We start from the raw sequence: 22,852 nt of genomic DNA, 5'->3' as shown, positions 1-22,852 counted from the left end.
TCAAAGAACAATACACTGTTACCATTTGTGTGTAAAAAGTATTGAAATGGTTGGAATTGGGAAAACAGACAAGGATGTGAGAAACTGTCGAGGAGTTTATCATGCCGATTGGAACACACGCATACATAGTTAGGAGACTAATAGCGTTCCACCACGGGAATGTATTTCAACTACAATTCCGCCCAAAAGTATGCAATTCGCAAAGCGTCACGCCTGCCGGTATGCAATTTGCCGCGCAATGTTACCTATTTAACACAGTATGCATGTTTCTCTTTTCAAAACACAACACACATCCAACAAACACACACACACACATACTCTCGCATCCAAGTAGCTCAGTGTATTTACTTACTTGGTCAGTGTACCACTATCGTACCGGCCGGTGTAACGTCCCGCATCGCGCAGCGCCGTCGGAGTGAGCAGCGAGCTGCTTCTCGTCTCGTACGGCCGGATGGTGCGGGATGCTGCCGTGGAGGTGGTGGTGTTGCTGCTTACGCCGCCGCCGCCGCCGCCGCCGCTTCCATAGTTATCCGACGCGGACAGTGTGTTGGTGGAGGAGGACGACCCAGTCGTGGCCAGATTGCCGTAGCTCGCCGACCCATCCCGGGGCCCCTGGTGGTGGTCCTTGAGCAGATCTAGCGCAATCGATGAAGAGGATGAAGCGATGTTAGACGATCCGTACCCGGCGGCCACAAACGAGGACCGACGTCTCGGTGCGTACGTTCCGTACGGCGACGCCACGGCCGTACTCTCGTAGTAGGTGTTGCGTGTGTATTTGTGATTGCTGGTAGTGTTGTTGCTGCTGTTGTTGTTGTTGTTGTTGTTCAGTAGGTTGGTGTAGGTTAAGCCGTCGGTCAGGGAATCACCGTCGTCGGTGGTTAGTAGCCGCGACCCGGTACGGGACAGTCCCGCCAACGTAGACTGTTGTTGTTGTTGTTGTTGGGGATGGTGATGGTGGTGATGGTGGTGATGGTGGTAGTGTGGTGGCTGTTGGTGCTGTTGATAGTCGCCGGCCACCACGTCCAGGCTGCTCTGGCGCAGCCGGGCCGCGCTTCGGTTCGTCTTCACGCCGAGGTTCACCATCGTCGCGTACCCCCGATGCTCGGTACGGCCGACCGTCGCGTAGCCCGCCGTGTCGTACTTACCCACACCGACACCGTAGGACGCCGACTCCTTGCCCGGGCGGTTCAGAATGTAGGAGGAGGAGCCGCCGCGCGACAGGGACTTTTCGCGCACCGCCGCAGTGCCACTGCCCGCTCCGTAGTACCCGTAGCTGGCGCTGTCCTTGGCGTGGCCGGCGGCCGTAAGGTTGCTACCGCTGCCAAGCCCGCCCCCCAGACTGCTGGCGGAGGCCCGCTTGGCCGGCTTCTTCGTGTCGTTGAACCGGGTGTAGAAGCTCTTGCGCCGGATGCGCTCGATGACGCTCTCCGCGTCCGGATCTACTGGGGAGGAGACAGAGTGTAGTAGTGGTTGGTTCGGGGTTAGTAGCCGCACCGAGGAGTGGCGCCGGGACGCGGGCGACACGGACGAGGAGTGGAGCGGGTGACCACCACCCATCCCGGTGCCGTCGCCGTGCCCCATCAGCTCGTCCGAGCAGACCGACCAGCTGTCGAAGTACAGTTCGCGCTCCTCCGACGGCGATAGGAACGTGCTGGAGGAGTTGTCGTCGTACGGGCTACTTCGCGAACCAGACGAGTAGTTGGTAATGCTATCGTACGACGGTGTCAGTGTGCTGTAGTGATGGGAGAGGCTGCTGTTGTTGTTGTTGTTGATGTTGTTGCTATACCCGCACGGCGAGGTGGCCGCCGTCCCGGCCGCCATTTCGCTGGGGAGTGGGGGCGGATAGCTGTAGTTGTTATTGCCACCGGCAGGTGCCGCCGCCTGTGCCATGCCGCTACTAGTGTTGTTGTTGTTGTTGTTGTGTACGCTACCGTTTGCAGTGTGGTTGGTGTGACTGGAGGGGATCTTAGTAGTGCAAGCGCTTAAGCTAGTTTTGCTAGGGTTGTTGATGAAGTTGTTGTTGTGGTTACTATGGTGACCATGGGGCAGTAGCGGTTGCTGTGTCGGGATGTTACTGAGATGAATGCTGTTGGCCTGCTGCAGGCGCTTCAACTTTTCCGTCGCGGAGTGTACGGCCTGCTCCAGGTCGATGGTAAGCGCCCGGGCCCGGCCCCTCCGGTCCGTGTCTTGCGGTGGAGGAGGCCGCTGCACGTGCACACTGCACGCGCCACCACTACTACCCGTCCCGACGGCGGTGGTGGTTTGCGCGTGCGTCAGACACGCTTCTGGCGCTCCGTTGGCGACGCCATTGTTGTTGCCATTGCTGCTGCTGCCTCCGGTATCGGTGGTAGCGGTGGTGGTGGTGCTGCTGCTGCCGCCAGTGCCCACCGCATCGCAACCGGGACAGCCGTACTTGACCGGTATCTGCGACTGGTGCGGACCGGGCTGTGGCATCACCTTAAACTTACGCTGCTCGAAATCACCTCCACCGTCCAGAGCGTCACCACCGTTCGCTAGCAGACCGTCGAGCTGGTGCGCCAGCACGGTGTCGCTTCTTGCCCCACCGTACGGCTTTTTGCGCGACAACGAGGGCAGCAGCGAGTTGGTGTTGCGCATCCGGGCCTGACCCGCCTCGATCGGCTGCTGCATCATCAGGTCGGGCATCGTCACCGTCGTTTGGTCGCCGTCGTCCATCGCCGTTCGGCCCCCCATCAGGATGTGGCTAGATGACTTGGTATTAAGAAGACGGTGATGATGGTGGTTATTGCGTGAATCTTTCTCAATTTTCTTGAACAGCCCCAGTACCTTGGTGACGCCGCAGCGATTGAACGTGCCCGGCATCTCCTCCACGCTGACGGCGCGCTTGATCAGCTTCGACTCGGTTACCTCCGGCAGCTTCGGTCCGGCGGACAGCTCGCGCAAATTCCTGATCACCGTGTCGATGCGTGACTTGCGGGCCTGCTTCTGGTCTGCTCCTCCGGTGGCACTCTTCGCGATGGTGCTGGAGCTGCCATCGGCTGGCGTCTTGTCCTCGGTGGTGCCCGCCGCTTTGCCGCCCTTCTTTTTATCCTTCTTGGACGCGTTGGCCGTCTCGGTGGGTTTGCCTACCAGCACGTCCGGCGTAACGCCGTCCACGATCTGCGTAGTGCCGGGCACCATCACCGGGACGGCCGTGTCGGGCAGGGTTTCTCCTGATGTGGTGGAGGTCGTCGTGGCGGAAGCAACGGAGGCTGCTGCCGCTGCTGCCGCTGCTTTCTTTTCCTTGCTGCTCTTGCTGGTGTCGCGGAACTTCTCAAACCGCTGCCCGATGCTGGCCAGAAAGCCCTGCTTTGGTTTCTTTTCGGGTGATTTTGATTTCTCCTTTGATTGCTTCTCGCCGGCATCTGCTGCAGTTCCCGCCGTACCCTGCTCCTTGATGGTAACGGTTTTGCCGACCGTTTCTTTGGTAGTTTTCACCGGTCCGGCGGCTCCATCGGCCGGCATCGTGGTGGTGGTAATGACCACCTTCCCGCTGGCATCGGTCGTTTTGGTAACCTTCTTCACGATGCGAATAACTTTCTTCACCTTCTTGGGCGGACTGGTGGCGGCCGATGGTCCGTCCACCTCTTGCCCCGGAGTGCCCAGCGTTCCGTTGGTGGCAGGTTCGGCTTTTGACGTTGGTGGCGCCTTCTGCTCACTGGCAGCATCCCGCTCACTGCTGGCGGGGGATTTCAGCAGCTTCAGTTCCTTCGGTGGCGTTAGCTTGGACGAGGGGAAACTCTTCGGGCGTGCCAGTTTACTCGCCGCCGTACTCACACTCGCTGTGCCGTTCACAGCCGCCGTTTGGGTCGTTTGGGTCTCGGTCGAGGGATCTTGCGTCACGTTTGCAGGGGAAGTTGCAGCATTAGCACCTGCTTTCCCATTCACCTCAAGCGCAATGTCACCACCCACGGACAGCTTGGCAACTTCCTGTCCCGGCTCCTTGTAGGGATAAGACTTGGGGCGCATTAGTTTGGATTCCTTTTTAACCACTGGCGCAGTGGGGTTGGAGCCTTCCGACGCGTCCGTTGGAGTTGAGTCCACTTTCTTCACCTTCTTCACCACCGACGTGGTGGCGGCAGGTTCACCGTCACCTCCCGCTGTTGTGACTCCATTTTCCGCCCCTGTCGTTGTCTTCTTCACTACCTTGACCTTCTTTACCTTTACGATCTTTTTCGTTGGACCTGCTGCAGCTGCCGATTCTGTTGCAACAGTGCCGGAAGTACCTTTCGTTTCGCTAGATTCGTTTGCCACCTGGGCAGCTTTCCCATCCTGCTTTCCCTCACACTCTGTGCATCCAGGCAGCTGGCATTCGCCAGTCCCTGACCCGTTCGATGTCACGATGGCATCGCCACCGCCTCCACCGCTCAGCAGCTTCGACATCTGACTGCCAGCTGCCAGCGAGGTCATGTTGGTGAGATCTTGCAGCTGCTCCTGCAGTATCGACAGTGTCTCCTCCGGCGTCCGGTACCGCTGTTCCGGCTGGCTCGCCGCACCTTCCGGCTCGAGGTCGCGCGAACGCGAAACGCTACGCCTACTCCGATCGCCGATCGGTGTCGCCCCTCCGTCGTCGTCCGGTTTGCCGTACTTCTCCAGGAAGTAGCTCAACCGATCGGTGATCGTATCGTTGGCCAGCTTTTCGCGCCGCTGCTGCCTACCGGTGGCACCCTCGCGCAACGTCACCCCCGATCCGCCCGATCCACCGTACGAGGAGGTGCGAGCGTCCCGCTCGGGCGGATCGGTTGGTGCGTCCCGCTCCTTAGGCGGCGTGTCGAAGAAGTCGGGCCGCAGAAACCGGGACAAGCGCTTGGTCGGCGCAGCGGTCGGCTCGCCACCCGCACTGCTGCTGGTGTAACGGAGAGTTGATGGTGGTGGTGGTGGTGTTGTGGTTGTGCTTGTAGTGAGAGCGGACCCGGTAGCACGTGTCAATGTGGTGGTGGTGGTGTGTGGTGAGAGCGCCTTCCGTGTGTTGCTGTCGTAGTCGCGCACAAACGAGGACATACCGGACGAGGAGTCGGCACCGGCCGCTGGAATGCTCGTACCGTACGGGGCGTACTTCTCGTACAGTGGCGCTGACGTTTGGTAGGCCGGCGGGGGCGACAGGATGTCGCGCGGCTGACTCCCTGCCCGGCGACGGCTGAACTCACCGACGCCGCCGCCTGTCGCTCCGTAGTCGGGCGTTGCATCGAGCGATCGATTGCCCGAGCTGTTGCTGTAGCTTCGCCTGTAGAGCCGCTGGTTAGCCGCCGCTGCACCCGTTGGCAACGAACCGGCCCCTGTACCTCCTCCACCGCCCTGCATGGACAGTGTGCGGGACAGTTTGCGGGCCTGCTGAGGGGGAAGCTGCGCCAACAGTTGCTCCTGCACGCGCTGGGACAGGGCGGGCGTTATGCTGGACAGCGTTTCCAGATCGCGCTTCGACAGTCGCAGCTGCGACAGATCGAGATCGCGCAGATCGAGATTTTCCTCGCCCGTGCCCGGGTCGCCCAGGTCACCATTACCGCCGCCGGTCATCGTCGCGGCCAGTGGCTGATGGCGGTAACCGTTGCCATTGGTGCTGAGTGTGCTGGATATGCTGCTTTCGTCATCGTTGCTCCCCGCTCCACCACCACCACCACCACCACCGGTACCGCTGGAGAGGCTGACGTCGCGACTGTCACTACCGGCCGCCCCGCCAGTACCATTCGCACCGTACGCGGCCAAGGATGCCAGATCCTTGTAGAAGGAGGAGGTGGAGCTGGGGGCAGGGTTAGATGAGGCGGGTTGATGATGATAGCTATATCTATTGTTATAACTACTGCGGATGCTGTTGCTGCTGCTGTTTGGTGGCACTGGTGGTGGTTGCTGATGATGGGGATGATGGTAGTGGTTTTGGTTGCTGTTGTTGCTGTTATTACTATTCGTTACATGATTACTTTGTGTTCTGAGTCTAGTGCCTGGAAGAGATGAAAGTGGTGTAGAGAAAGAGAGAGAGAGTGTCATGGGTCATGAGGATGGGTGATGCATAGAGGAGGGGAAAGAGAGAAAGGAAGGGCATATGGTAGCGATCGGGAGCCAGCGGAACACGTACGGATTTTTGGTTTTGGTTTAGATTGTGTGTGACCAGGATTAAGCGAATCGGGAAGATAGCATAAAGAGAAAAGGAGAGAGAGAGAGAGAAAGAGAGAAAAAGAAAAAGAAAAAACGAATACAGTTCGCAGGTAAAGGGAATGACAAAATTTTGCAACAGTCAAATCTACATAAATTTTGATAATTTTGTTACAGTTCTGTTTTTGTTTTGTTTTCTATCGTTTTCAAGTCATGAGGGTCTGGAGGACACGAAATCACGGATTGGGAGAAGAGTGCCCGGTGTGTTTCGCTGTTGATGATGGATGAAGGGTAGGCAATTTTAGCGGCCTCACCAAAAGCAGCAACCGATGGGACGTGATCGTCAATCATGAGCAACACGTGACGAAATCACGTGACGGAGGGAGATTGAAAGCTTGGGTGAAGGTGTAGCTGTAGCATGAAGAATGCAATGTAGATGATGAATCGATGCTAGAGATAGCTAGAGAAACAGGTCCTTTCTATCGTGACTGGGGTCCTGAAGCGTCCTGTATCACGTGTGCGTACGTACCTGTGTGGCGTGCTTGGCTACCTTGCGATGCGGGTTGTCGACCGGTGTCGCGTTGTCGGCGTCGGTGACATTGAGTTACGTTCATGCGGGCCAGCCAGCCAGCCAACCAGCCTGCCAGCCAGCAACAACAACAACACTAAGGCCGAGTCGTGTACTGAGATACTAAGCATATCGGCAAACTAACTAACTGTTTCAAACGTTCAACTAAGCGCATGCAAATAAGAACCGGTTAGAGACGGGGTAGGATAGGAGGTTGAACACAACACACATGCAAACATAAACAAAACATGCAAATCGTCCTTTCGTAAAGATTCGTAAAATATATTATGGGTGAGAGAGAAAAATGATACAATCTGTTTCGCATTTTATATCGATTTTTTTTATTTCGCATAACTCACTTTTGTTGCTAACTTATGGACGCAAATGAACGCATTGCAATTCAAGAACTATCGCTTGTAACGAATGGGGATTTTTTTTAACGAATCAAGTTCTTTCCTATTCGCTGTCATACAGACACACACACATACATAAACGAAAAAAAAACTATGAAAACTAGCAAACGTGGACGCTACATGGACGCGGGATAAGGCTTGATCGTTTAAATAGGTTATTTTTATGTATTCACCAAGAGTGCCTGGATAGATCAATGGTAAGCGCGGCGGCTCCTTTTAAGACCGAACGTGGTTCGATTCTCATCGACACTATGGGGGACTGATGGATGACCCCCGGTAGTAAAAGCACAAGGAATTAATTAAATAATACACACACCTGCGCATATAAGTACAATTGTCATTACGCCATCAAGAAGAAGAATTTAATTCGCGAGACTTTTTAAAACAGAATAATAAACATAAATTAAACAGCAGATTTTCCTGACGTGTGTAGACAGAGTATACTTTTCTACTTTTGTTTTGGTTTTTGTTTGGTAGTTTTACTATCACTTGTTCTAATATCAGTAGGAACGTTTTCAATTCCAATTGCAGTTAGTGTAGGCCACGCGGAGGTTTTAGTGTTTTGGGCTGTATAGGTTTTTGTTGATTTGTTTGTGAAACACGTGTTTTTTATGGCAAGCAAAGCAACGATCATAACACAGCACGTTAAGTGTTCTTGCAAGTTTTAGTGTAATTTTTGCTTTACTACTATGCTGTTTTCCTTTTCTGAGGTTGTTTTGGTTGATTCATCTATTTTAAAGTCTACTCTTTTCTTAGTTTGTTTCTGCACACAGGGCAAAGCGATTGCGCTACAAAGTAACTACACGTTACTATGTGGTTTAGCTGTTTTAGCATTTTACTGCATGATCGCATAGTAAAACGATCCAAATACTATTTCACTAACACTAACACCGTATTATGGTATGGTTATTAGGAAAATAAAAAGTCGATCTGTGTGTTTGGACCTATTCAGTTGATGTTAGTCATGGCAAACGAGAAGGCATCAAGTGGGTATGTTTAGTAGGAAGTACACAAGTAAGGCATAGAAGGGTGCTGCTGCTGCTACTAGTGTTTACTAAGCTTGTTTTTGGTATATATTCTTCACTGCTCTAGCTATCATTTTGTTGGAAAACTTTCTTCTTTTTTAAACCATTTCTCTCTCAATCTCCCTCTCTTAATGCTTGATTACACGCACTTCCTGGACAGCTGCTGTGGTAGATGTTTGCCTCAGTTGCTGTTGTTGTTGTTGTTGTTGTTTGTAGTGTTGGAAGAAGTCGTTGTAGTTGAAGTAGGACTAGCAGTAGTGGCTAGGTTTGTCGGTGCAGTAGTGACCGTGTGGGTACTACTACTTGCACCGGCTTTGGGTACATGAGATAACGTAACGCGGAAACCCACTGCAATCACATAAAAAAAAAGAATAACACGCAACCATGAGCACGGAATGGATACAAGTAGCAGTAGTAAGTGTTGTAGTAGTAAAAGAAGTAGTGTGATCATTGCTGATACTGAGTGAACGAACCCCAAAGGTACAAAAACATGAAAGAAATGATTAATGCAACAAAAAGAACCGTAGATACAGAACAGAACGGAACGAAATGGACGAAATGCTAACTTGCGCATGGTGCTTGCGTAAACGGAAAAGGATGCGCGCAGGGCTTAGTAATGAAACGAACACATGGAGCAGAGTTGTATGACATGGAGAGTGGGGGCGTGACGCCATGCTCAAGATACTATGATAATGTTGTTGTAGATGAATGGTGTTCAAGGTTGAATTACAATGAAAACATAAAGGCGAATCTACGCACACGTGTTGCAGTGATATTATGCTTTTTCTTTTGTTGTGTTTAGCAGCAAGGTTTCTTTGTTGTTGTTTTGTGTAATTGTTAAAGCTTCTATGCATGATTTTGTTACATTAGTTTTACCGTTGAGCACAATATTGATCAAACCTGTTTTAATTTAGTTTACTCATGTGTTTAGTTTCTGTTGCTTGTCCTTCTCTACTCTTGTTTGCCACAGTGTGTTTTGTTTTCATATTAGTTTTTCTCTTTTTCTTCGTATTGTTCTTCATACACTATCGTCTTCATACAAAAGCAAGTTAATAGTAAATAAATAGTAATTCTTTTTAGGTTTTAGACTATTTCATTGTTAGAAATTCCATAATACAAACTAGTTATTCGCTCTAAATCATCTTATCCATCTTTTTCGTAAATGCTATAGCCAAAGTAACAGTAAAACTATCCAAAAACCAAAACATATAGATTTTAACTTAATCTTTATATTTCTTCCAATAGTTACAAAACCGTACATAAATCAGGAGAGAGTTTATAAACACACACACACACACACACATTGCATTATGGTTTGATGTGATTGTATAACATAGTGCAAAACACAGAAAACATTAAAAGCAAACTTAACTACACACACAAAATAACACACACATATACGCACAAATATCACATAAGCACATAAATAAAGAAAAAAGAGTATATATATAGACAAATGGTTAAAGTTTGACAGAGAAATATCTTCGGATTATTCTTTTGAAAATTTGCTTCTATTTCATCTATTTATAGGGTTTGTTTTTTTCGGAATAGAGGAGTCCGCTCAATGCACAAAAGTTACACAAAATCCAAAATATTTCTTTAGTTAACCTCTCGTCTCAGTGGGGGCACACTAAAATCACTAGTTAATAATATCGGTTACATTAATCTCTCTTTTTCTTTATTGTCAGCTTTGCTGTTTCCGATGCTGTCTGCCAACTTTAACCATCCGTCCGTTTTGTGCGTTTGTTTGGAGCATTGTGAACGCTAGTAAAATGTAAAAGAACAATGTTTCCACCACAATCGATCGATTAACGTGTTTGAAGTAATTGTTTCAATGTAAACCGCTTTAGAAAATTTAGATACAGAAAACAAGGTAAATTTTCATTCTCCTAACCGGTAAGGAAATGTACAAACGTGAAGGGGATTTCGCTACTGTTGAGAGCGTGAGAGGGACACTAAACAAATATTTTAGATTTACACATTGCTTTGGCAGAACGGAGAAGAAAAAAGTTAAGAGGGTAAAGTAAATGTGCAAGAAAAAACATTAAACTAGGGAGAAATGGAACGAGCTAGCGCGAAAGGAATAAACAAAGAGGAAAAATAAAATAGTTTCCAGAGGGGATAGGGAGGAAAAGAAAATGTTGTTTTTTTGGAAAACTATTTAAAAAAAATAAGAAAATGTGTATTTTTTTATTTCAACAAACATTATTACTTTATTTAATTGACAGTGTAGCATCATTCCGTTCAATAGTATAGTTTCGCTTAAATAACTTATAGTCATTTATCTTCCCCATCTCATCAGCACCCCTGTATTGCTTTGTTTGATTTGCGTTTACGGGTATTTTTTTGTTCTGCTCTTATTTTTATCTCCTACTTATTCTTGTTGTAGTTGCTGTAGTTGCAATAGTGCTTCATATTCCTGATCTTAAGTTTATCTTTTATTGTTGTTGAAGGTATTTTGCTTTGTTTCTAAACTGTTTACTCCCTTTTATCAACTCTCATTTTACATTTGGTTGGAACATTTATCTTTTCCATTTTGTCGCGTGTTCAGTTCAGTGTGTGGGCGTGTGTGTGTGTGTGTGGGTGAGTGCAAAAATAAAAGTAATAATATATTCGAGAGAAGAAAAAAAACAACCATAGTACAAAAATACTCCAAAAAACAAAACAACAAACACTTCTACGGCACTACAACGATCAAAAACAGTGAATAAGTACAGCAACATATCGTATTACGCGTGTTGTAGTAGTAGTGAGAGTAGTGGTTTGCCAATTGCATTGCTATTACCGGCTGAACAGGCTAAGAAAGGAGCAAAAAGAGCGAGAGAGAAAGATATCTCTCCTCCTCCTCCATCCTTGTAGAGTGTTGTTGATAGTTATAACTGGTATTTATTGCTTGTTTGTCTTTGTTTGGAGTGTGCTTGCAATGCAGCGTTATGGGTTATCGGTTTGTAACAATGTTGATGGCAACCATATCTATTAAGTGAATATTATCAGAATTGCTATTAAAAAAGGAGGAATAAAAACAAACAACACTACCTTTTTTCGCTCATATGTTCGCAGTCGCTAGTAGTAGTAATAGTAATAGTAGTAGTAGTAGTAGTAGTAGCAAATTGTATGCTCGATTGGTTTTGAAAATCAATAACCTTAACTAATAACAGTCATTAAAAGCTAGTGCACGAAAAAAAACACGGTTAATTTCTAGAAAGGGGCTCTGAACGGAAAATGAAGAAAAATAACAAAGACTTGTAAAAGCGGATCACACACGATTCACGCACGCTGCACGATGTGATGAATGATTTTCCTTTTTTTTACTTTCCCTCTTCTGTATCGTCGCATCGTATTCTCATTGCATATGCACATATGCCCTTGTTCGCTTTGTCTATTTCTCTGTTTTTGTGTGTGTGTGTTTTGTTTCTATTTTTCTTTCATTTTTACCAACTGTATTGGAACGCGCGAGGAAGTTGCAACGAATCTTCTCTTACTAGAAAACACACCCTCACAGTTTCCTTTTGCTTTGTATATCGCTCAAAAGAACAGGCGGAAGGTGCAAGTAACAGTATAAGCGCAGCAATGTATGTTTGTATGGAGGAGAAGAAATAAAACAACACGACAACCAAACAAAACTCACATCACACACTAATCCATTGGGGGAAGTGCTAATGTAAAACGCACGATAGAATAATTGAAACAGTAAAATCGAAACCCCTCCCCGTGACGCTGCTGTTTCGTTGTTGCGGTCGATTTGAAACGCTTAGGGCCGCTAAGCTAAATTAAGACAGGAGAACTAGGAGTTGCACTAAGGAAAACCGTCAAAGTACGTATTTAAACCGATTCTTTGCTTCGCGCCGCTGAACTTTTGCTTCTAAAGGTTGCAAATACGTAAGAGGGGGTTGGTAAGGGGGGTGAGGGTGTGGTTGGAAGAACGCACGCGTCGTTGAGATTTAAAAAAAATAAACAAAAAAGGAAATCGTTAAGATCCGTTAAAAACCCGGTTGAATGCAAACCATCAAATCCGTGAAGTGAGTGCTAACAGTGATGACAAAAAAGAACAGCTAAAGAGTATGCGCGACATGAGACGGGAAGAGATGAGCTCCCCAATTATGAGAAAGGGAGTCGATTAAGTTGGCAATTTTGAGCGATAACATTGAAAAAGAACATTGAAACAGCAGGTTGGGTAGGCGGGGATGGGTGTGCAATAATAAAAAAAACGTCTCTCGGCTCTAATGACAACCTACTACTTAAAAAGGCTACTATATTCACCTCTTGGAAGTGTGGCTCCGCTACGCGAAAACATTGAATCGATGTCCGTGCTCAGGTCCCGGGACATGCTGTGCCGCCAGGCGTTGGCCGCACTGCCACCGTCGGCGAGATTCCTATTGGACATTAGAGGGAAAGAGAGTATTAGAGCTGAATTAGCAAAATAGGGCAGAACGAGTTTCGATACATCATTTGAAGATGACGCTTGAGTGGAAAGTTGATCGAGAACACAAAATATTCAAACGGTGAAAGAAATCGATGGAAGATGAATGAACTGTCAATGTTCATAGACCGGCACAGATAAGTTTAGTTGGACAACAGACGGACGGATCATCACAAACCTTTGCTTTGTATGTCACTCGCTTCTACTTAAAGTAGGTTTCGCTAGAGTTTAAGGTGTGTTGCAAAATTTCTATCAAACGGTTCCAAAAGAGCTTTCCGTTCACTCCCGAGCTTTAGAATATATTGCAAACCTCTCCAAGATAGGTGGTAAGATAGGCTCCCCCATCAACTCAACACGCCAACACATACCTGCCGAACGGATCCTGATGATGCCAGAACGGTGCCTGCGTTTGGCGCAGATTGCTCATGAAGCGTGACGCCGGGAAGCGCGGTGAGTTGACATCGTTCACATTCAGACGATTGGTTAGTGCACGAACCTGGGTGGCGGAAACGGAGGGGGGGAAAAAGGGTCAGTTAGTTGCAATTGCCATGCGCCAGGTTTGACTGTTTTTGCGCTTACGCGAGACAGCAGCGTGGAGAACAGGTTTTCCGCCGTCAGTATTTCAAAACCATCGTCGTCGTCCTCCTCGCCCGAGCTGGCCGAATCGTTCGGGTCTGCCGTGCCCCTCTTCGATGGTCGTGTGCTCCTGCAAAAGAAGTAAGTAAAGCATTCAGGGTCAGTTGGGCGTTTGTGTGCGATTTGTGTGCGCGTGAAGTTGAAACGCACCTGAGCCGATGCATCATGTGGAATTTCGGCTCCTCGGTATCACTCTCACGTCCCAGCGAGGTATGCCTGTTCAGTCGTGGGAAGGACGTAATGTCGCCCGGCTCACCGTCATGCTCCGACAGCAGGGAGCTACCAAGACAAAAAGAAGAAAAAAACATGAGTTGCAACACCACAGCTGGCACAAAGCTCCCCAAACGCACTTACCCCAAACGGCGCGGTCGGCCAAGGCGCGGCTTCATACCGAACCCAGCACCGGCCGCCCCGGACACACCGGTCGAGGACGCGTTCGATTCGGACGGCTCCAGGCTGTTGGCACGCGGCGTCACAATACCACCGCCCTCGACCGCGATCGGTATGATGTACTCCCGGGGGCTCTTCTTGATCGGCATCGTGGTGCTGCCGCTGGTGCTGACCGTGCCGGACATTAGGCCGGACGCGTTCGTCGACATCGGACCCTGCGAGAGCGTGTTGTCCGAGTCGTTCGACTCGTTCGTCGACTGGCGCGACAGCGATGCGCGACCGAGCTGGGCAGGCGATGGAACGCCACCGTACGCACCGGACGCCGTCCGTTGATATGTGGGCGGTTTTTGCGGACCCGCGCCGGCCGGCTGCTCCTTGCCCTGCGGCTCCAGACTGTTGGCCCGATGGTGCAGATGCTGCTGGTGCTGGTGGGCCATCGGTGCGAAGGCGGGCGGATGTTCGCGCCCGACCGGCGCACTGCGCAGATCCGGCATCTGGTGCTGCACCTCGGTGGAGAAGCGCATCGGCGCGAAGGCGGGTGGCTGCAGCGGTGACTGCATACGGTGGTCCGGCTGGCAAGGAAAGAAAGCAGAATTGTTAGAATGGAACGCACAACTCCTAGTGGGAAGAATGGGTCGGTTACCTTCGATTGTGCATCGCCTTGCAGTTCGAGCGGTTTGGACAGCTTTCGCCGTGGCAGCGTGGCCGACTTGAGCGTGATTTCGGCGTGCGACGTTTTTGTCTCGTCCTTGGGCGGGCTCGGGATGCTTCCGATCGATACTTCTGCAAGTAAGCAAACAGAGAAAGGGTCAATCAAATAACATCTACTCCATGGTACTGGGTAAGGTAACACACGACGACCACGTACTTCTCGGGATGGACATCGTGTCGCAGCGCGGCTCGGGCGTTTCCGAACCTATGCGGTACGGCTTGTTGATGCCGAGCGTCCCGGTCGTCGAGCGGCCGTTCGCACCGAACGGCATCGGCGGCTTGCGCAGCCGCCCGATCGGGATCGCGTTGCCGATGATTTCGCGCGCATTCTTCAGCTTGCGCTCCCGCTCGCTGTCCTCCATCATCGAGACGCTCTCGGTGCGCGCGCACAGTTGATCGATCGCGGTCGGCGTGGACGGTGCGGAGTCGTTCGGCTTCGCCCGGCTCAGCATCGCGATCGAGTTCTCCATCGAGCGACGCGCGTCCTCCAGCGAGAAGCTGCCGACAGAACTCTTCGAATCGCTTTCCTTCACCTCGTCGTCCGATTTGGTCGCGGCCAGGGGTGGCGAATCGGTTCCCTGCTGCTGCTGCTGCTGGTAGGTTGCGAGATTCTTGGCCGAACCGGCAAATGCAGGCGGTGTGCTTGGCGCCGACCCGCCCGACTCGCCTTCGCCGGTGGTCGCGCCCTGCGGGGTGGTGGCCGGCGGTTTGGTAAAGGTCGACGACGTGCTCAGCCCAGTCTTGCGCTCGAACTCCTTCTTGTAGTTGCCGACGGTCGGTACGCCGCCGCCCGGCAGGACAAACTTCTTAAACTTATCCCCGCCGCCCGGCTGCTGCTGGTTCAGCTGCTGGAACTTTTCCGCCGTCTCGAGGATGCGCGACTTGCGCCGTTCGGCCGTCCGCGCCAGGCTCTCGTCCGGCAGGCTGTTCTTGCGCTCCACGCTGCTGGCGGAACGGTGCGCACTGCCGGCCAACGGTGCCGGTTCGCCCTTCCGCGCGTTCACCTCGTTGATGGCGGTCGTGAGATCGGTCGTTTTGTTCTTGCCGAACACCTTGCGCACCGTGGGCAGGGGGGCGGTCGACGACGGGACGGCCGGTTTCGCGCCGATTTCACCCTTTTCCAGCTTTTCCAGCTTCGCCCGCACGCTCGAAACGGTTTTGACGGGCGGCGATGAGGGTGGCGGTTCGGTGGCTCCGTTTGCGCCGGCCTCGGACGGCGGTGGTTGGGTGTGGGCCGCCTCCAGCAACAGCTCGTCGCACATGTTTTCCAGGTTTTGCAGGTCTTCCAGCACTTCCTGCGCCTCGAACTTGCTCTCGTTCGGTTGTGCCGCCGAGTCGGTGGGTTTGGTGGCCTCCTCCTGCGCCGTCGGTTGGACCGGTTCGGCCGCCTGCTCGTCTGCAGCTGCTTGCGTTGGCGTACCCGCCACGGCCGCTTCCTCCACGTCCATGTCCTCAGGGATGCGGGCCTGGGCCGGGGACGGTGGGTCCGCCTTATCCTTCTTCTTTACCGCGCCTGTTGCATTCTCCGTCGAAACCGTCGTCTCGAGCTTGCGCTTCGTCTGGGCCTGCGGGCTGCCGACACCGGCCGCCGTCGCCGCCTCTGCCGGTGTGATGGTGCGCGTGGGCGACGGCATCAGGGCCGCCTCACCGCCCGCCGCCACCATATCGAGAATGCGCCGTTCCGCCTCCGTGCCGCCCATCTCGACGATCGAACCCATCGAGTGGCTGCGCTGGATGCGATCCTTCGCCTTCGCGTCCTCCTGCCCATTGCCAACGAGCAGCTGGTCGGCGGTAACCGACGGTGGCGCGAGCGACAGCAGCACATCCAGCCGGACCGGCGTCTGGTTGGCGAGCTCTTCCGCCAGATCCAGACACGACTCCTCGTAGCCCTCGTTCACCCACCAGTGGTTGCAGATCTGCTCGATGTTGGCCCGGTGCGACGGACACACGGTCAGCATCTCGCGGATCAGCGGCGACGCACGGGACGGCTTCTTCGGCTCGAAGTAGTCGCCCTGGCTGATCTGCTTCACCAGCCGCTTGAAGTTGGCACCGTCGAACGGCATCGCGCCGTAGACGAGCGTGTAGAGCAGGACGCCCAGGGACCAGCAGTCCACCTCCGGTCCCTGGTACGGCGTGCCCTTGACGATCTCGGGCGACGCGTACAGCGGCGACCCGCAGAAGGTGGCCAGCAGCCGCTGCTCGTCGAACACGTTCGACAGGCCGAAGTCGGCGATCTTCGCGTTGCCGTGCTCGTCCAGCAGGATGTTCTCGAGCTTCAGGTCGCGATGGCAAATTTTGTGCTTGTGGCAGTAGTAGATCGCGGTCGACACCTGGCGAAAGATGCGGCGCGCTTCCTCCTCCGCCAGCACCTTGCGCTCGGACAGGTAGTCGTACAGCTCGCCCCCGGCCGCAAACTCCATGACTAGCACCATCTTTTCGCGGTTTTCAAATACTGCCGAGTAGAGGGGGTGAATTTGGAAGATGGAAGCAGAAAAAAAAAAACATTAATGTAAAGGCGATGGAGAGGGAATAACTTTATCGGAAGCCGCTATATGTGGAAGCTCTCGAGTGTCATACACAAAATTATCCAACAATTACCCATTAAAGAAAAACACCCATTGTAGCGGAATCTTCCACCATCAAACAGCCTTTTATTTGGCCTAATAACGCCTTCTGTAAGAGGCAGGCCAGTAGTCCATTGGATAGACGAGCCGGCTGCTACAAGGCCGCATACGTGTTCGATTCCCAACGGAGACCACATCTCCTCGTAAGCCTGACTGTGACTCATCCACAAGGACAACAAGAAGAATTTAACTCTGCTCTATTCACTCTTGCAAATCTCAGATCATCTTCTCCTCTATCTCTCCCTTTCTCGTTATCAGTACTAATCACAGCGTATTGCCAATTTTGCTCGCTGGGTAAATGGGTAGGCGACGTACCGAGCAAAATTAATTGTGTTTTCGTCTCGAGCTCATGCAATTTGCCCTGAGGCCTCCGCGCCATCATAATTGGAGCAGCGGGGGTCGCCGTTGCGTATAGTTTACTCCCTCCCTCCCTGCCCTGCCTTACCATAAACGTACCTTCGTAAATGTGTATTATGTTGGGATGCTGGACGGAGCTCATAATCTGTACCTCGCGCCGTATCCGAATGAGATCTGCTTCCGTTTCTATCTTGCTCTTCTTGATCGTCTTGATGGCCACCTCCTGTCCCGTTTCCTTGTTGATGCCGAGCTGCACCTTACCGTACGTGCCCTGGCCGAGCTTTTTTATTATGTCAAATCTGGCGTAAGAGAGAGAGAGGGCATGTGAAACGAACCATACAGAAAACATTAAATTGCAAATAAAAGCAGGCCCCTTCCCCTTCCAAAACTTTAATTAAATCCACCGTTCGGCGAATGGTTTGAACAACTTTTTTTTGGTTTTAGTTTCAGTGTCGTGAATAGGAAGTTTTTTCCCAAAAAAAAAAACAACAAAAAATGGAGGAAAAACTTGATTGCTTGCTCCCCTCGGTCGGTACTAACCTCTGGCGCAGCTTTTTCCTATGATTGTTCATCTTGACCGCACCGGTGTTCTCTATGCCGCTCATGATGTTCTCTATCGTGGCCTTCTGTGGCGGGAACTGTTGGGGCGAGGGAGGCATCGCCTCGCCACCTTCCACCTGCTCGCCTATCACCATTTTGTTGCGAGTGTGTGTGTGTGTTGTTTGCTGCTGTGAGTTTTCAGTCTCTATAAATCACACCCACTAACACAGTCACGCCACACACTTTACACACATTCAAACACACGCGCGCACACACGTTATTACGGTAGGAAACGTGCACAATTTTTCCGCTCCCGCACTCCTCTTTCGCCGTGGTATTGCGTGGTACAGCTTCCACCACTACCTAATTGTGGTTTTTTATGCGAAATTTTCGGCGACGGTGGCGAGAAAACACTACAGCGTGTGGCGTTGCGTTCTGTTTCATAAATATCAGGCCACACACCGTACGGAAGGAAGGAACGCTTGTATACAGGACAGGCAAACAAACAATGTACAAATTTCACGTTCTTTAGTTAAGCGGTTCCCGTTTTCTTAGTGCTAAAATCTGCAAAATGGACAAGAAAAGATGATTTAGTTTTAAAATCCGCGTACAGAACACAAGGTAAATGTCTAAAAAACGGTTAATAATAGACTAGAGAAATAAGATAACGTAACTCTACAAAGTATTCAACTATTCACTATGTACGATTGTTTCCGTTAAAACAATCTTTGCACTTTCTCGTCAGTCTATTTTTCACTTTTTATTCAAACTGTACCGTTTTAGCTACACTTTTCACTGTTTTTTTTCACAATTTGCATTTTAATTTTACTCGTGAACATTTTTAGGAACGTCTCAGAATGAACCAACTTTCACCAAGGCAAGGTTTGGCGTTTTTCTTAAACAATTTCTCTCTCTAATTCCGTATTATACGCACTTTGTTAGGTCCTTGAATGATCTTGCACATTCACTTCTATGTAACACATACAAACACACGCACACACTTAACCGTATGAAGGTCCGTCTGCAGCCGGGGCAAGGACAAACTCACTACTAACCTCTGCCACACAGTTCTGTCACTCGAACTCGGGTTGGGCTGCCGGAGCAGACACTTATCGATTGGCAGTTCGATTCTTGATTCCGACCGACCGAATCTTCTTGCTGTGCCGTTGTGGCTCGTCACACTCACTTTCCATTTCACTGCATACGATCGATCTAATAACTCGTTTATGGTTGACAATCCTTCCCCCAAACTATTTCAACTTCACCTTCTACAGCAGCACCACGGTCGAAAAAGTTTTCGAAAGCGAATGATGAAAAAAAAGTCCCCACAACTACTAGGCTTGCCATTAAATTCCCACCGGCCGAGAACGATGCTATCGATGGCCAAATGTATGCAGAGCGGGCCGCCGCGTGTGCCGCTGTGTGTTACTAAGTACGGTATAAATAGATTGGTTTTGTCGGCTTCGCCGTCGAAAGCTTTTGCGTGACCGACCGTCGCGCCGCCGCGACGTTACAGACGAGCATCTCCAAATGTTGGCCTCAGTTGGCAGTTGCCTAAACCGCCATACCTCTCCTGGGCCCTTCTGTCTCCGCTGCTCGTCCACTTTGCTCGCATCGCAAAACGCGACGAAATCACAGGCCCCCGCCTCCCTCCCATTCAAACACTATGGACGGCACACGCACACGCACAAACGAAACGGTTGTGACATTCACCCTAAGGCATCCTCGCAACTGCAGATGCGAACTAACGAACACCAGCGCTCCGCATCCCCAATCCCCAAAAGCCACACAGACACAGACTCTTTGGCATGTGCACACAGCACCAGAGTGTGTCCACGGAAAAGTGGGTTTGGATTAACCAACGAAAACCAGAAGAGAGAAAGAGAGAAAAAAATAAAAATAAAGGAAAAGAAAACACAAAACCCCCGAACGCGCGCGCGAGAGAGAGTGTGTGCGACACACGGAGGACCGAAATATTTTCATTTTGCAACAAGAGGCAACAAACACATCCGCCAGATCCGCCATTTTGCGATCTACGGTCGGTTGGACCGCCATCATGGGAGCGTGTTCATTTCCCTGTCCCATCCGTCCCACCCATCCAGCGGCGCACGGGAGCAAACGGGGCAGGTGTGCTTGGAGAAGCGAAAATGGCGTGTGCATAGACACGCAAATTTTCACCAATGCTCTACCAGCTGAGCAGCAAAGTCGCATTTTTGGTGCCGCATATCTCCTTCCACACTAAGCACGGAAGCGTAACATAATGATCGGTAACGCTAACACTACCACTGGTCCACTGAAAACCCCCATTACCTACGGCTGATAACCGGCACTGACTGACACAAGGCGCGCGCGCGCGTGAAGCGTGCTAACGAGCCGCAACACAGTTCGAACTGATTGTGTGGAGCGGTGGAAAAAACTTGTACCACTGCTGGCGTAGTGCGCACACAACTGGTGGGACATTTGTGTTGAGAGAGATTTCCGAACGGTGCGCGAGTGGGTTCGTCTCCATCACACACACAGCAGCTGCTGCTGCTGCTGCTGCTCGTCGTCATGCGTAAGGCGTCGCGTAAGGGGGCAACGATGAGACGGCGAACGATCAAACGATCAACTTGTGAGTGCCGTGAGCGACAATGCGGTCGCTGTGAGAAATGGTCGCTCATTTTCCTCACAAAACGTAAAGCGGGAGCGTAAAATTAAACAACAAGAACAAGAGCAAAACACGAAAAACACTATCGAATGGAGGCGCCACGGGGTGAGAGACAAATATTTGTCAAAGAAAGCAGAAGAGAGAGAGAGAGTGCAGCGGCGAGCGGTTCAGTGTTCTATCACGCACACTTACTTAGTGCTCTAGAGACGTTTTTCGTGTCGGCACGTACGTAGTGCTGTGCATGTAAGACACTTTTCGACAGGCCTATGAGAGACGATCAAGCAAGCAAAAAGTCGTTCGTGTTTGAAAAATGCAGAAAAAATACAAAATCTGATTTTATGTGTTGGAATGCTCACGATTGAGAGGGACTACAATGCAGAAGCGGAAGAGCACAAATGTGAGCTGAAATGTTTTTTTTTTAAATTATTTTTATTAATTCTTTTGTAGTTTCATATTTAACTCAACGCCTCTTATCCTATCTCCTAATCAAGTAATTGTGAAAAAACCCATACTCTGTTTTAGTTTTGAGCAACAGTCATTCCATACATGTATACAATGTAAGGCATATTGGATGGCTAACTAAGACGAACAAAGCAGACTCTTGATTGGCCTGTGCTTTTTTCAGGGACGAATTGAAACACAAACACCGTAAAAACAACACTCTCAACTCATCGTTTTGCCCCCGCTACTCACACCACATTTTTCACCCCTCCCGCGTCCTCGTACGGCGAACGCAATGCAGCCGAGTTCAATGGACAGTGTGCCAACAAGAGAAAGAAAAAAAACACCGTGTGTGCGACAACAAAAAGGATGCTGAATGTGTCTCGCGCCTCTTTGCGATCGTCCGAGCGTTTTGAATATCGTTCATTGCGGCCGTGCATTACAAAGTAGAGACGTGATTTTAAAACGCAATTTAATCGTAATGATGGTGGGTGTAATGTTGCGGGTGCTGAACAGCGTCGCGGTGTGTTTTTTAGTTTAAAGCTGTTTGTTGTGATGTTTCCGAGCCACTGTATACCAAAACACTTCGAACAGTATCAATATTTGTTAAATTTTCAAATAAATCTAAAATTATAAGGTATTTTATCACATTTCACACAACGAAATCCAGCCATTTAGAGTGCGTGTAACGCCTACTCGCGATGAAGTACCATGCGTCTCCATCGCGGTAGCTTCCAGCAGCCCTAGAATTGAATTAAAACTCAATGGGAAAACTTTCACCAAACCCCTTACCCTTTCCGGAAAACGAGAAGCTTAAAGTGCCACATTGAATTGTTTTGCAGCTTAATTTTACCGCCGATTGGGTGGAAATTGGGGGGAGGTTTCCCTTTTCAATAGCGCCCCATCGAGTGAGGATTATTATGAAATGATAATTAAATTCAATTATTCACACAAGAGGCAGCTGTAGATGGAACAAAACGAAGGGTTAGAAGGCACACACACATACACACTGGAAAGTTTTCTGGCAAAGTGCCCTATTTTTTCATTGCGGTTGTATGAGAATGGTCGGCATCGATATGTAATTGTTAGACGATCTGGTTACCTAAATTGTGGTAACGATAATTAGTCGATTTGGGTTAGTTGAAAAGGATGGCTGAGTTTCCTAAAATAAGCAATACTGTTGAACAAATCATCAGCATCGAGAACAACAGAAACCTACATCGCGACCATTGCACACACACACACAAACGTACCATCGCTTCATATATTATGAACAATATTGTTCCCTCATTAAAACATCATTAACCGAACCGGTTTTGTAGGGCTCTCTGCGAGCATACGGGAAGCCACCCACAAGCAGGCGCTTATGATTTGTCCTCATTTGTCACGATCACACAGACACACACACACCCTGCTGCTGGTGGTACACATTTGCGTGAAGTTAAAAATTTCCTATTGCATAATGATGAAGCCCCCCCCCCCCTCCCATCCCAGCTCTCTTTTCACGCTCTCTATTGAGAACTCCGAAACCCCGTGTGGTGTGGTGGTGTTTGGTGAAGTGATTTAATTTTGCCACCCTTGCCCTCCTATTTTGCCGTTGCGCGTCTGGCAGGAAGCCCAATGCCGATGTCATTAGTGACGCGTGAGCATCACATGCAAACAGCTTCACGCGCGACGAGCACACGCCTCCCACCACCGCCCACCACAGCCACCCGTTGGGGTCGCCAGTTTCCCCTTTTGGTATTGGTTTTTGTGTTGTGAATTTTGGTTTCGCCTTCTTTTATGATATTACTTTATTTCACGCATGAGCATCTGTTTTAATGGTATCGTGAGGCTGGCCCAGTGCGGGCGGACGCCTGGATGGGCAAATGAAACGAAATGAACAGAAAAGAGAAAAGATGAAACGAAACAAACACTCCAAACACACTGATGGACGGGTCTACTCGTAACTGTAATGATCGCCCTTACGTATCAG

At 50.2% G+C, this 22,852-nt stretch overlaps 1 protein-coding gene across 16 annotated transcripts in view; it reads right to left on the bottom strand.

Moving 5' to 3' along the window:
* Window positions 1–22,852, bottom strand: part of LOC120898864 — a 36,849-nt gene that overhangs the window by 1,642 nt on the left and 12,355 nt on the right. For 9 of the 16 annotated variants that reach the window (XR_005738709.1, XM_040305291.1, XM_040305300.1 and 6 more), the window contains exons 2-11: window positions 17,790–18,353; window positions 17,349–17,548; window positions 14,426–16,720; window positions 14,201–14,340; window positions 13,522–14,129; window positions 13,318–13,446; window positions 13,111–13,237; window positions 12,900–13,027; window positions 12,372–12,484; window positions 353–5,954 (exon numbers count right to left, since the gene is read on the bottom strand). Coding sequence is in view for 15 of the 16 variants with exons in the window: in XM_040305291.1 (XP_040161225.1) it covers window positions 353–5,954; window positions 12,372–12,484; window positions 12,900–13,027; window positions 13,111–13,237; window positions 13,318–13,446; window positions 13,522–14,129; window positions 14,201–14,340; window positions 14,426–16,720; window positions 17,349–17,548; window positions 17,790–17,944 (9,497 nt within the window). In the remaining variant the exon portion in view is untranslated. Of the gene's footprint in view, window positions 1–352; window positions 5,955–12,371; window positions 12,485–12,899; window positions 13,028–13,110; window positions 13,238–13,317; window positions 13,447–13,521; window positions 14,130–14,200; window positions 14,341–14,425; window positions 16,721–17,348; window positions 17,549–17,789; window positions 18,354–18,463; window positions 18,824–18,844; window positions 19,049–20,099; window positions 20,634–22,852 lie in introns of those variants that run through there. The other 7 variants (XM_040305302.1, XM_040305303.1, XM_040305304.1 and 4 more) reach the window with 7 other exon arrangements.

Source organism: Anopheles arabiensis, chromosome 2, assembly GCF_016920715.1.
Source record: "Anopheles arabiensis isolate DONGOLA chromosome 2, AaraD3, whole genome shotgun sequence".
NCBI lineage: Eukaryota > Metazoa > Arthropoda > Insecta > Diptera > Culicidae > Anopheles > Anopheles arabiensis.
Note: the sequence above shows the minus strand (reverse complement) of the source record. Positions and strands in the feature narration are given on the sequence as shown.